The following is a 14636-nucleotide window of genomic DNA, read 5'->3' as shown; positions in this document are numbered from 1 at the left end:
GGAAGACAGAGGCTATGAAACCAAGCAGTCTGGTAGAGACTGTCCCACAAACCGAAGCCCCTCCGGTGGCTCACTTAACAACGTCCTTGAAGAAGATATCACATCCCTCTCCGCTCATTCATTACATTACATTACATTACATGTCATTTAGCGGACGCTTTTATCCAAAGCGACGTACAATAAGTGCATTCAACCATAGGGTACAAACTCAGGAGAACAAGAAACAAGAAAGTGAAATTTCCAAAATTGGCTTATTTTTCAAATAAGCCAATTTACAATTTGCTATAGATGAGTGACGTTACAAGTACAATTTAAGTGCTACAATTTGTTAGTCTTTAGTCGGTAGAGTCTGAAGAGGTGTGTCTTTAGTTTGCGGCGGAAGATGTGAAGGCTCTCTGCGGTCCTGGTGTCTTCAGAGAGCTCGTTCCACCATTTTGGCGCAAGGACAGCGAAGAGTCGAGACCTAGTCGAGTGTTTTGCTCTCAGTGAGGGAGGGACGAGTAGTTTTGCAGATGCAGAGCGGAGAGTGCGGGTTGGGATGTAGGGTTTGACCATGTCCTGGATGTAAGCTGGACCCGATCCATTCACAGCATGGTACGTGAGCACCAATGTTTAGAACTGGATGCGGGCGGCCACCGGTAGCCAGTGATCATCACGTCCCCCTAATAAGAACTTCAGCTTAACGCTGACCAGAGGAGCAAACAAGAAGAGTGCAAAGAAACAGAGAACATGTTGAAAGTTCTCAGAAGTTCAAAAGTAGATCAGGATATATAGTCACATTCTGCTGTCAGTCTTTGTATAAGAAGTGAAAAACATTCTCATACAGTACAATAACCTCGCTGGGTGGTACACTCAGGGTGGGTTTGTGTCTAGTGTTTCATCCTGGCCGTCTGATCTCCCGACCAATTAAATGGTGGCTTGTAAAGCGAACATTCCTGGCATACTTGACCCACTACTCACTGCCCACTAACCTGTATCCTTCTCCCCCTCAACACACATGTCATGTATATGTACACACACACACACACACACACACATAGAGAGCGATGTGCACTAAAATCTAAAAAAACACCACCAACGATGGTTTACTTAAAGATTCTCCATTGCTTTACTTTTAACAAAAATGGGCATCAATTCCTACCTTAACACCCCCAACCCTCTCAGTTTGCCTCTAATCTCTGCGCTCCGTCCACATGAAGAGGTCGTGAAATTAGAGAGGGGAGACGGGAGAATAGAGGGGAAGTTGTCGGGAGATGAAAGGAACCAGCCACCCATCTTGTGTAAATGGAGGATGATCAGGCGCGTCCATTTACATCCGCACAGTTTGTGTTTTATTTCTCTACTGGCTGCCAGCGGTATGAGCATGTGTCATTCATGACCCCTGTCCTCTCCGTTGTCCTGCAGGAGCTCATTGAAGTGGACAGTGATGTTGTCTTCGAACTGGCTTCCTTTATCCTACAAGTAAGATCAATTGTGTGTGCGTGTGGATGTCTGTCTGGATGTCTGTTTTTCGCCGCTAGCACATGCAGCCGGTAATGAAAGTGTTCCCCTAAAATGTCTTATGATTTTAATTCCCTATTATTCAACACATATTATCTAATGCAGTCATCAAACCGTCAGTAATCTGCAGTGACAAATCCTAAAAAAACTCAACTGTCTTTGTTGGTAGCAGAATTCTTGCCTCTCAGCTAAATTCTTTGTGCAGTCAGTGCTAATGAATAACAGAGGGGAAGAGTTTATACTTATTCGTAGCTTATTCTCTCTCCGATCCCTTTCTCAGAGTTGGTCAGTCCGTTAACCGTGATGCTGCGGGGTCACGTTACACATAGACTGAGCTGAGTGGTTTGTGTGTGTGTGTGTGTGTGTTCTGTATGCAGGTGCAGATGCACAGTATCAGGTATCTGCTCTGCAGGCCTTCAGAGGTTTCACTGTAGATGGTTTAGTATTTCTCTCTGATTCCAGCACAGTAGACCCGACTTTCACCAATGCAAACAGAACATAATCACATGTTTTATAATCACTGGGTTCTCTTTTCCATTTATGTATTCACTGTCTTTGCTCACTTCTCTTTTTCCCTTTCTGCTTCACAGGAGGCTAAAGGAGATTTCACCAGGTAAGCTCATAAGTAACTAGTAATAGTAACTAGTCGATTCCTAAGGGGGATAAATATTCAAAGTGATGTCATTTGTCTGTCTGCTCCTCTGCTCCCTTGTGCATCAGCGAGAACCGATTTACATCTTCATTTCAGACTGTACTGCCATTCATGAAGAAAGCATTACAAAGGATTGTATTTGTGTTTGTGCATGTGTGTGTTTACATACTGTGTGTGTGATGAATGACAGAGGGTCTGTGTTGGGAGTGACTTCCTCCCAATTTAAGATACTGTTCGCCCCCCTGCGAAGTAATAAATGCAAATACCACCAGAAACACGTAAGAAGGTATCAGTGTCTAAACTTCACACAGCTAAACTGCGTCGCTATTAAGCTTTTAAATCCTATGCGGGTTCCTGTGAGCCATGTTCCACTCCTCAGTTGTACCAGTTCAGTTGTAGCGGAGTGTGACGGCGGCCGTAGTGTAGTATTCCACTTCATCCGCTCGCCGTAGCACAGATAACAGACTACAGCTGCCGCCACGTCTGACCTCATTTCCGCCGGTGAAAGGGATAAATAAACACAATATCCCGCGGAGGGCTGGAATGTGACACACTCTGGAGACATTCCATTCTCCCTCCTCTCCATGGAACAGGTTGCCATGTTCTTCCCTCAGTCCTCCGAGGCCTTGGTGGAGGCTGGAGAGAGGCTCGGGTGTCAGAGTGAGGGTACTGAGACCTCCCGCTTCTGGTTTACTCTGCCTTTGCAGCAGGCTTGTCCTCCATCACAATTTTAATCCCTTTTTTATCCGTCTTTATTTATCTTGTTTGTCTGTTTTTGTTTCTGTCTTTTCTCTCCTGTTTCCTACTCCGAGTGTCTCTGCAGCTGTTCTGAGACAAACAACGTCCAGTTTTTGTAATGGAGAGCATTAGGCCAATGAACACCAATGATGTTTCATTTTGAAGAAATTCCTTGGAATATTCATATTTGCACAGACCTGTTACTACTTTTCAAGCGCTCTTCTACGGTTTAGTGCTACCTCAGTTTTTGACTCATTAGCCCATTAGACCTACAGCAGACCAACGATAGTTCTGCAAAAGTGGTGTTGATAATTTCTTGTGGTTTCTCCTTCACAGTAATGACGTAACCAGGTCGGACCTGAAAAAGCTGCCTGCTCTGCCCACCCAGGCGCTGAAGGAGCACCCATCTCTCGCTTACTGGTGAGAAGCTACTCCAGCTTGTCCAGAAAAAACATCTCTTGTTTCTACCATTCCTAATATTTGTCCTTTATTTACTGTCCCACAGTGAAGACCGGGTCATAGAGCACTACAAGAAGCTCAATGGGCAGTCCAGAGGGCAAGCTATTGTAAAGTAAGTGTGTGTGTGTGTTCACTGTATGGAAGCTGAGCAGTACACGTGTAACCCTGACATGTCTGTCTTTCTGCTTCTCACAGTTACATGAGCATTGTGGAGTCTTTGCCAACATATGGAGTACATTACTATGGTGTTAAGGTACAGTTTTTACTACTCTACTGCTAATCTTTCCTTATTTTCACACCCGCTACACACACATTCGTGTTCACTGTGGAACTGCAGGCTTTTGGAAGCCACTTGTGTTCTCCTTTTCTCTCCATCAATCCCAACACACGCACAACCTTTCTCGAGGTAATTCTTCTCGTGTGTGTTTTAGGACAAGCAGGGGATCCCGTGGTGGTTGGGTCTGAGCTACAAAGGCATCTTTCAGTACGACCACCAGGACAAAGTCAAACCCAGAAAGGTGAGATGATCTCTTCGGTTCACTGTTCCATTGAGCGTTAACTTCAGCTGGCATTTCTTCCAACGTTGCAAAAGGTTTCTGCGTCAGCGCGGACTGCATGGCTTCCATCATCTTTTCATTTTCGCCACCTACTTCTTCAGAACATTGTGTTAGGGATGGGCACGAACAATGCTGTACAAACATGACAGCCTGGAGACATTCAGGCTTGGAATGCTTTGCATCCGTTGCTGCTTGTATTTATATTTCCATGAACAACCCCCCCTCCTCCCCCCTTCAATTCAATGGGTGCAGCGAGTAGGTGCTCTGTGAAAGCCTTTCTTACCTCAGAAGCCATGGCAACAGTCACTGTGGTCCGCTAAGCTTCAGTCCTGACCCCCTCCTTCACCCTCATAGAGAGAGAGAGAGTAAGGCGGGGCCCCTCACCTCAGTGTAAGGGGCTTGAGCCAAAGGAGATTTGTGCATTGCATGTCTTGTTAACGCAACATCACAAGCCTGACTAAATCCCAATGAGCCCAGTGAGGTTTTTCCCACTAATCAGGCAGAGAAAAGCAGGTGAGTGGTGCTACTTTCCAAAGTTTCATAGGCAGAGACACGTAGGCAGGTCACTAGGAGCCCTCCGTATCTTATGGTATTAACGAGAGCCATTGTTATTCAGCAAAGCCGGAGGAAGAGCAGATGACGTGGTGAGTCACTCATCCAGTACCACTAACCACTAACACACAGCTCTTTGGTACTGTGACTCAAGCAGAACACTAATTATTACGGACATTCCGGGCCAATTATCGTCTTTGGTCACAGTAAAAAAAAACCTGTTTTCAACACCAGCCTTTTTTTTTTCATTAATAAGTGACTTTAAGTTGTGCTGTAGAGGAGGCTTGTGTTCCGGAGGCAATTGTGTTTAATAAGTTCCTTCTTTTTACGAGGGAAGATCCCTGTTGTTTTCTAAATGCAGACCATCTACCGCAGCCTCAACATTTACTTGGTTACGTTTTCCCCCCGTCGGCTTGCCGCAGGCCACACGCAGACATGCGCAGAGCACCACGCCGTTCTTATGCCCCGTTTTGACTCATTCAGACGGACATCGTGGGGTCTTTGTGTTGACTGACCACCTAAAGGATGGAGGCCAGCGCGGCAAATCTTTCGCAACACTGTGAAGAAGCTGCCAGAAGGTTCAATCAAACAAAGCTGTGTTTTAAAGGAACTGCAACTCCCACGCGTTGAACTGCATATAGATCCCTTTCCACGCTGACTTTAGTTTAGCTTCTGTCCGTGTTTCATGTAAGGAAAATAGGCACACACATCAGGGTCTGACCAGTTTTTTTCCAACAGGAAGTGCGTCGACGTCTCCATGACAACTAGTGGATGTAGCCCTGCACAACAGACCCCACCCACGGAGGAAACAATAGTCTTTGAGGCTTCGCGTCTGTTTCGGGGAAATGAAAATTCACATATGCTATTTGAATTTTCTATTCTTGTCCTGTAATCCCCCGGGAGTGCAGAACACCCCAAGAAAAGACCTTTTCTCTCTATCAGATCTGACCTTTTCATCCATAGTGGCTTTTTGCTCGGGTGCGCAGACAGACGTGGGTCTGTGCACATGGACGCCCAGCTTGTTTAGGAGTAGTGGCCGGTCCCTTCCTCTGCTGGTGCGTGTTTGTGCCATTGTGTGGGATTGTTTTACAGACAAAAGGATGAGGATTTATAGCGCATGAACGTATACAGCCACCAGCCACACACTGATAACAGAAGTACAGCACGGCTCTAACTAAGTTCAACAAAGAACTTTCGACATAAAAACTACAAAGGTTGCATTAATACAATGGAGTTATGTAACTGTGCCACTTTATGAAATGGCACATAATCAGAACAAAAAGGTCTATCTTGAAAACTTAAAGGGGATTTGATTTCACCCTGTTGTAAGATCATGTGACTGATTTGACACCCCAGATATATTTTTAACACTATTGGCTCACATCTACAACTTTTTCTACAACTTTAAAGTTGACTTCCAAAGTCGCGGCAGTTTCTCACAGCTTTAGTGGTCTCGTGCCTGAACACAATTACAAACACCTGCCTTATCTCCACTGCTCTGTAGCCAACAGACACACACACACACTTGCACAGTGAATAACCCACTATCTACCCCGCCCGCTATATTTAGCACCATGCTACATTAGCATTTCACACTTCATTTATTTATGTACGGTACAGCAACTGTTTTGATAAGGGCGTCACTTTTCTTTCTTGGTGCTCGCAGACACACACACACTAATCGTAGCACATGAATTTATGCATTTACATGCGGCTGTTAAAAAAAAAAATTTCATCATATTTCTTCCACTCCTCCCCTTTCCTCCCTCTCACCCATCTATCCATTGTTTCTCTGGCTGTTGAAATTCCTGCTCTGTGACCTGTTCCTCCCGCAGCTCCCTTTCTCCTCTACTCCTCCCTCATCCTGTCGTAGCTGAGGCCTCCACGTCTTTTCTCCTGTTTGTTGGTCTGCGGTTGTACTTTGTGTGTGTTTGTATGTCAGCTCCGGCTGATCGATGCTGGCGTCAACGTCTTTTCTAACAAGGAACAGACTCTGTGTGAATGTGCGTGTGCACAAAGGTCCGACTAAACAAAGCAAGGGCATTTCAATTATTGGGGGCCACAGAAACGTTCTTTCCCCCCTCATCACCCCTCCCCTGACCCCATGTTACATACACACACACACACACACACACACACACACACACACACACAGCATCCAACCACATAGCCCAGAGCAGGAAGCGTAGTCCCTCAGGGAGGGAGGAGGGGTCAGCAGGAGGGGAGACATTAACGCCCCCTCCCTCTCCTAGCAAAGCTACAGGAGAGCAGGAAACTGCACTTTACACACTTTCCCTCCACCAGCACACACACACACACACACATGCCTGCAGATGGTGAACACCCGCCGACTCATAACGTCCTGTTCCCCTGCTTCTGGGAGGATTGCAGACGCACACACATGCCGTGGAGTACGTCTGGGGGGGAAACTCTCTCGCCCAGCTGGCTTTGGCTCCATTTAAAGAGAAGCCGATGGTTCATAAAGAGGACGGAAAGAAAGAAAAAAAGAGAATCCGAGCAGAAGAAAGAAAGCCTCCTCCCTCTCACGCTGTCGCTCTCCAGAGTGAGGTCATCCAGCGGAGGGATCTGATGTGGACACGGCCGCCTGGCCTGGACCTGATCAGAGAGCCGCAGTCTAGGTCCTCTGCCTGTACCTCCTTCTCTGCTCCCAACTCCTCCTCTTTGTCAGCTTCTTCCATTTCCTCCCCTCTTCCTCCTTATCCGTTGCAGTCTCCAAAGAGAGTAGAGGATTTGCCTGAAGCGGTGTGGATTTGATGTGAAGCATATTTTTATGCGAGCAGCCCTGAAGAGCGTCTGTTTCTCCTGAACCTCAGGTGTTCCAATGGCGTCAGTTGGAGAATCTCTACTTCAGAGAGAAGAAGTTTTCAGTGGAAGTTCATGACCCAAGAAGGTACATTTATAACTCAAATTTAAGGGTACAATGTTGAATTGCATGATACCACCGCTAATAATCGGAACTGATGTAATTTTCCCTCAGTCATCTTCCAGACACCTTCCAGAAGCTCCCACTAACAAACTACCGCTGTGCCAAATGCTAATGTGTTAACATTCAAACTACGGTGCGGAAAAGGAGAGATGGGAATCAAATTAAGTAATGGTTGCAGCATTTGTCTTGGCAGTAGAGCGAGATATTTGGGATGTCCCGGAGGAGCCTAACACAGATTGATGGGATGATTATTAACACACCTCTGCGGCTGCGTGCATGCACAAACACACATGCGCTCGTTCACACGTGGCCACGGAAGGATAGATGGCTGCGCGATAGCCGCTTTGCGTAGGAAGCGACCTCTCTTGTGTTTATTTAACATGGCTATATATGTGGAGTGTTATTCTACAGACAGAGGAAGGGAGGGAGGGAGGGAGAGAAAAAGAGGCAGATCTCTCTATCACAGGGTGAAACTGAGAGCGGTGGTGTTTTCTTCTTGAAAGGAAGCTGTCATTAGGGTGAGCTGGTCAGTTGCTGAGCTGCCGCTGTCTGTTTAAATAAGGATGCGTAAACAACTGTGAACATCGTGTTTGGCTTTGCAAAAAACATCCATCATCAGCTTTGCTCTAACAAGCCGCTCATTTTTTCTCTTAATAGCCGTAGAAGTAGTTGAAGTAATCGAAAAAAAACATTGTCGGTGGGGGAATTGTCGAGTCGGGAGTTTCACTGTTGTGTATAAGCAGCCACCTTTTTTGTGCTCAGTGTATATAAGGTGGCCTTGTGTCCGCTCCTACTGTAGGGCGTCGGTGACCAGAAGGACATTTGGTCACAGTGGCATCGCGGTGCACACGTGGTACGCCTGTCCCGCCCTCATCAAGTCCATCTGGGCCATGGCCATCAGCCAGCACCAGTTCTACCTGGACCGCAAGCAGAGCAAGGTCAGCAGGCCCACCACACACACACACACACCCGGGCCAGAGACATGGTTCCAAATGAGATACAGCAAACTCAGCCAGCATGGCCAGTGAGATTTAATTGTGAAGCCATGTGAAACTTTCCACTCTTGTGTCCCCAGTCAAAGATCCACGCAGCGCGGAGTTTGAGTGAGATTGCGATCGACCTCACGGAGACAGGAACTCTGAAGACCTCCAAACTAGCAAACATGGGGAGCAAGGGCAAAATTATAAGTGGCAGCAGCGGCAGCCTGCTCTCGTCAGGTCAGTAAATGGTCAGCGTGTGGGTGTGTGTGTGTGTGTGTGTGTGTGTGTGTGTGTGCGCGTGTGATTGTACTTGGAAGGAAAAAGCCAGAGAGAGAAAGATGTGTGCACTAACGGTTTGCATGTGTGGTGGTGAGGGGGGAGTCTCGTTGACAGCTGGAGTGACAGAAACAGCTGCTTCGAGAAAGAGGCCACTGATTACATACTGAATATTCACACACACACACATACTGTACGCACACCCCGCCCAGTGTCTTTCTGTATGTATGGAACACCACACCCACGCTCCACGTCTCACGGGCACATCCTCCACCCGCAGGCCCCTGACCCTCTAAATTTAGTGGATACAGGAATGAAATAGGGCAACAGGTCTTTGCCGTGGTCTTTAAAACAATGCTTATCCGTGTTGAACAAGTAACTTGTGTGACAGAAATGTACAAACTTTTGTACATAAACTACATTTTAATAAGAAAGGAAAACGCCCTTTTAAATCCAGGCAGCCGAGTATTCTGAATAAATCAATTATCCCGATAAAGAAGAACACTTCGTTCTGCATGTGTTTGGAATGAAGTTCATCTTCCTGGTCGGATCTTTTTTTAAATGGTGTAACCTGCAACAATAGGGGCCATTTAATGGTTCTTTCTGTCCCAGCTTTTTTCAGTGGTTTCTTTTGTTTTGTTGCTATCTTTGACCACAGAGCCATTGAGGGAGCTGCAGAGGGAAACATATGTGTTGTTTTAACAGACCATGTTGCGAACAAGACTCGATTGTGCGTCATAGACTTTGCCCTAAACTGCCCCTTCCTCAAAACACCCACACTCACAACTTGGTTCCCTTTCTCAAAATGTTCCGTTCACTTTCCTGTAAACATCAAACATGCAAACACATTTTCTACCTTCACAATCTGCCTGAGAGGTCCCCATAACACACACACACACACATATATGGTCCAGACACCTGCCCTCATGTGATGTGTTTTACTGGAACCGTGCAGGCTCTCAGGAATCGGACAGCTCCCAGACCGCCAAGAAGGACATGCTTGCAGCACTGAGGGCTCGGCAGGACGCCCTGGAGGAAACTCTTAAAAAGAGACTGGAGGAACTCAAGAGCATCTGCATCAGAGAGGCGGTATGAACAAACACTTTGGACATCGGAGTGCTTTTTAAAAACGTTTTCCCTTCCAATTTGTTGCCTTGTTCTCTATTGCAGGAGCTGACAGGGAGGCTTCCTAAGGAGTACCCTCTGGATCCGGGAGAGGAGCCCCCCACAGTGAGGCGGAAGATCGGCACTGCCTTCAAACTGGACGAGCAGAAAATCCACCCTAAGGGAGAGGTGAAGCTGCAACTCCTTGTTCAACTCCTAGGTCACTCTAGTAGTGTCAGTGTATAAGACAAACACATATTACCACAAGCACCTGTGGCCGCCACTGCGCTGCCGCATTTAAGTATTTAAGCGCGTTGATCTCCCTTGAACCCGGCTGTAACGTTAAATACGCAGTACGGGCTTCACAGATCAAACCAGTGTTTAAAAGCTCTTCAAGTTACACGTTGAAGATTACGGGCTGTTCAGGATTACATTACTTTAAAGCCAGAGTTAACCTCGTGGTCAGGATTATGATTAATATAATGTACTCCATTTTCTAGTATGCTAAGGAAACAGAGAACACCAAAAGGCCACAGTCTGAGACGTCTCGGACCTGCATCTTTGTCTTTTTGTGCCACGGGTCAATTTTCCAGAGCAGCGGAACTTTTAAAAATAGCAGCATTCTCGCCACAGGAAGTGGTGATAGTAGGATTGTGTGCGCTCCTTTATGTATGCAGGCATGTGGGTGTGTGTTGCTGAGGTCGCATGCTTTGAAAATAATCCAGTAACACAATATTACAAAACTGCCTCGCAAGCAGAAAGATGTCTCTTAATTCACAATAACTAACACACACACACACACACACACACACACACACACACACACACACACACACACACACACACACACACACACACACACAGAGTTTAAATGTTTCTATAATACTTTATCATTTCAAGTGTACTACCCCAAATATGTATTTTGGAGGAGACATATTTGCAACACTTTGACAGAATGCTCTTGAACTTGGTTCATCTCCACTCCACGAATCTCGGGGCCGTGTGGTGGAGGAGGAGGGGGGGGGGTGATGGAAAGGTGTTATTATTAGGGGACAGTGTGTCTCAAAAGAGAATTTTGAGTAACAGACAAGTGGTGAGAAAAGTCAGCGGAGATAAATGATCTCCGCTGCGTGTTTTCTCTGGCACGGCTTTGTGTGTGTGTGTGTGTGTGTGTGTGTGTGTGTATGGCCGGGTTTCAGTCTAACTATGTGTCTGCGATCTAAGCCTTGTTGTTTTGGGATTGTGCCGTGATTTCGTTGCTAAAACTGTTAAGACTGAGGATCCGCTATCTTTGTGTTACTCAAGAGTTTGCCCCTGTGCTTGTGCTCCTCCCAGGAGGAGGAACTGGAGCGCTTGGAGGGGGAGTTTGCCATTCAGTCCCAGATTACAGAGGCAGCCAGGCGCCTGGCCAGCGATCCTCACATGAGCAGTAAGAAGCTGAAGAAACAGAGGAAGACTTCTTATCTGAACACGCTGAAGAAGCTCCAGGAAATTGAGAACTCTATCAATGAGCACCGGGTCCGCTCTGGCAAGATGCCTACGCAGAGGGCTTCACTTATCATAGAGGGTACTAATGTATATCCTATTCACTACGGGGAAATTAGATTGTAACATGGATATGGTGTAGTTCGCCGCGACGCGGAGCTGTGTTCTTCTCATGTACTGTTTAGGGGAATGGGATAAAAGGCAGTGGAGCTGAGAAGTTCCAGCGTTGTTGCTTTCAGATATATCAACGATTGTTTAGGCCGTGAGGCTTCAGTTCAGTTTTTTCATCTAGCAATTGCACAATCTTTGACATCTGCTATTTCTTTCTCTGTCCTACAGAGGCCAATATTGGTTCTGAAGATAGTTCATTGTCTGACGCACTGGTCTTGGATGATGGTGAGTCTATCTTTCACATTATGATTCAATAACGGGGTTTTTTATGAAACGTAATTCAATCTGAACTCTTATTTCAGATGATCCACATGTTACAGGATCCCCCACCTTTTCTCCAGTAGCATCGCCTCACAGGGGCCTCCCTCCTCGACCACCATCACTCAGTCGGCCCCCACCACCTCAGTCCCTAGATGGCCTGCGACACCTGCACTATCCACGGCCCGACTACGATAAGTCACCCATCAAACCCAAGATCTGGAGTGAATCGTCACTGGATGAGCCCTACGAAAAAGTAAAAAAACGCTCCTCTCATTCAAGGTATGAGGGATTTTTATCTTAAATAGCATCAGTATTGAGCAACTGTGTATTAATAAATAAACCACAAGTTTATTTAAGATATTTTTAGTCATCACAAATTTAATTAATACAAGTAATGTGGACGGAACTAGAAAAACAAATAGTTTTGACATTCAGATGCCTCAAATGTTTGTTGACAACAACTTCAATAGAGCCCATCAAACACAGGCTGCCTATGTGAAAGAAATAAAATTGTTATTATTATTTGCATTGATTTCCGTTGCCTCTTTGTCAAGTCACAGGCGTTTCACGAGCTCTGGCAGTGCAGACGCAGGGGGTAGTAACTCTCTGCAGAGCAGCCCCATCAGGAACCTCCCTCACTGGAACTCCAGCATGCCCTCCACCCCCGACCTGAAGACCAGGAACCCACACTACGTACACTCTACTAGGTCAGTCCTTACACCTTCAGCGGTTTACTGCTTTTTTGAGACCGATATTGCGCTCTAATAGGTGGTAAGCTCCCACATCTGGCTAATGTGCGTACTGGGGTACAGGGTCACAGGGCTCCCGTCCTTGGTTCTTAATTATTAAATTCACATTATTCCGTAGCTCCGTTCCAGCCTGTCCTTCATATTCAACCTTTCCGTGTTGCTGCACCCCACAGGTCGGTGGACATCAGTCCCACACGTCTGCACAGTCTCGCTCAGCACTTTAGGAACCGCAGCTCAAGCCTTGAGTCCCAGCGCAAACTGTTGGCGCCCGACCCTGACGCACTCCTGCACACCCTGGGCACGCTCGGCAGCTCTGACTTTTTCCTGGTGCCGGGACGCAACTCCAATGGCTCCGACCCACTAGACGACTGCTCCTCCTGCACCAGCCAAAGCAGCTCAGAGCATTACTACCCTTCTGGCGGACCCCCCAACAGCAACCCCAACTACTCCACCCTAGGAGAGGACTCGCCCTCCAAAGCCAGGCAGAGACAGAGGCAAAGGCGCCGGTAAGGGTTCATACGTAATTCTTTTTGGGTTAATATGTACTATACACTATATATTTGAAAACATTTTTAGTGAGGTTTGGTTTCCTTTGTTCTCTCTCCAGGTCAGCGGGTCAGTTGGGTTCCTCTAATTCCGGCTCCATGCCAAACCTGGCAGCTAAGAACGGTTCGGGTGGAGGCTCGAGCGGAGGAGGGGTGGGTGGGGGACACCACGGGGTCTACCTCCACAGCCAGAGCCAGCCCTCCTCCCAGTACCGCATCAAGGAGTACCCGCTGTACGTGGAGGGCAGCCCGAACCCCGTGGTGGTTCGCAGCTTGGAGAGCGATCAGGAGGGCCACTACAGCGTCAAGGCCCAGTTCAAGACCTCCAGCTCCTACACGGCCGGGGGGCTGTACAAGGAGGCGTGGGGGGGAGAGGCGGGAGGAGAAGGGAGCGGCCGACTCACGCCTTCCCGCTCTCAGATCGTAAGGACTCCGTCGTTGGGGCGAGAGGGTGCTGGAAGCGGAGGCGGGGGGAGGGCAGCGGTGTCTGAAGAGCTGCGGTGCTGGTACCAGAGGTCCTCAGGGAGCCTGAAGGAGAGGAGTCACTCCCACTCGGGATCCACTTCCTCCGAGACGGGGTCACAGCAAGGCACTCTGGGACACAGCCGAGGAAGTAGAGTAGGGACCCTCGCCAAGTGCTCACCAGGTTGGTCATTTTCATTTATTCACAATAGAACCTTTATGCATATTTCTCATATGCATGAAAAGTATCGTCATGTGTTTTTAAGAGGTAGCGAATACAACATAACATTCAAACCCTCATTCTCATATTGTTGGTAGCCTCACTTTTCTTATACTTTAATGAAAATGTATCAATACGTCATCATTAGTATCTCACTGTAACAACTAGATTCAAACATAGAAAAGTCTGTTTCTTTACTTTTGTGCAAATTGGGGAATTAGCAATGGTTTAAGATTCTATAAATATAAAGAACAAACTCTATGGGAAATGTGGACACCCTGCGAGTGTATGGAAATCTTGATTGTGTACATTGTGATTTATAAAGCAACAGTTTGTATTACTCATTTCCGTGGACAAAAGTCATCATGCCCCATGTGAGGATTGAACTCACGAACTTCAGATTATGAGACTGACGCGTTGCCTACTGCGCTAACAAGGCCCTGCCGCAGTTGATAATGTGACTCACCTAAACTCTGACCCCCGGGCCAAAAGGTTGTGTGAAACACGGTTGAAATTCCTCCGGGGCTCGTCTCACTTCAGCCTCCATGCATGTGTGTTTGCTCTGTGTCCGCGTATCCGTCTCTTTGTGCTACATTTAGCACGACTAACTGTTCGTTCGCCCCCCACAGCTGCGTCCCCTCACAGCCAGAGGAGTGTGACGCCCTGCAGCGAGCACACAGCCACGCCAACGCCCCCCTGCAGCCCACAGCACATCCTCAACTGGCAGAGTGGGTAAGAGACGGAGCGACACACTCGCACAACCAGCAGCGGGCCGGCTGCACGAGATGTTTGAAGAAGTTATTCCATCCATCCATCTTCAACCGCTTATCCGGGGTCGGGTCGCGGGGGCAACAGCTCCAGCAGGGGACCCCAAACTTCCCTTTCCCGGGCCACATCTACCAGCTCTGACTGGGGGATCCCAAGGCGTTCCCAGGCCAGTGCAGAGATATAATCTCTCCACCTAGTCCTGGGTCTTCC

The 14636-nt window shown here is 47.4% G+C and overlaps 1 protein-coding gene across 13 annotated transcripts in view; it reads left to right on the top strand.

Moving 5' to 3' along the window:
* Positions 1 to 14636, top strand: part of LOC120812460 (FERM domain-containing protein 4A-like) — a 74688-nt gene that overhangs the window by 53083 nt on the left and 6969 nt on the right. For 6 of the 13 annotated variants that reach the window (XM_040168438.2, XM_040168434.2, XM_040168431.2 and 3 more), the window contains exons 6-23: positions 1405 to 1461; positions 2091 to 2113; positions 3227 to 3310; positions 3396 to 3461; positions 3545 to 3602; positions 3781 to 3867; positions 7293 to 7369; positions 8202 to 8343; positions 8481 to 8622; positions 9617 to 9750; positions 9832 to 9954; positions 11101 to 11332; positions 11590 to 11646; positions 11724 to 11961; positions 12237 to 12389; positions 12605 to 12937; positions 13039 to 13622; positions 14288 to 14390. In XM_040168438.2, the coding sequence (XP_040024372.2) occupies positions 1405 to 1461; positions 2091 to 2113; positions 3227 to 3310; positions 3396 to 3461; positions 3545 to 3602; positions 3781 to 3867; positions 7293 to 7369; positions 8202 to 8343; positions 8481 to 8622; positions 9617 to 9750; positions 9832 to 9954; positions 11101 to 11332; positions 11590 to 11646; positions 11724 to 11961; positions 12237 to 12389; positions 12605 to 12937; positions 13039 to 13622; positions 14288 to 14390 (2693 nt within the window). The remainder of the gene's footprint in view (positions 1 to 1404; positions 1462 to 2090; positions 2114 to 3226; positions 3311 to 3395; positions 3462 to 3544; positions 3603 to 3780; positions 3868 to 7292; positions 7370 to 8201; positions 8344 to 8480; positions 8623 to 9616; positions 9751 to 9831; positions 9955 to 11100; positions 11333 to 11589; positions 11647 to 11723; positions 11962 to 12236; positions 12390 to 12604; positions 12938 to 13038; positions 13623 to 14287; positions 14391 to 14636) is intronic. The other 7 variants (XM_040168432.2, XM_078097702.1, XM_040168440.2 and 4 more) reach the window with 3 other exon arrangements.

This window comes from Gasterosteus aculeatus, chromosome Y (genome assembly GCF_964276395.1).
Source record: "Gasterosteus aculeatus chromosome Y, fGasAcu3.hap1.1, whole genome shotgun sequence".
Taxonomy (NCBI): domain Eukaryota; kingdom Metazoa; phylum Chordata; class Actinopteri; order Perciformes; family Gasterosteidae; genus Gasterosteus; species Gasterosteus aculeatus.
The sequence above is the reverse complement of the archived record's forward strand: the minus strand, read 5'-3'. Positions and strand labels throughout refer to the sequence as shown.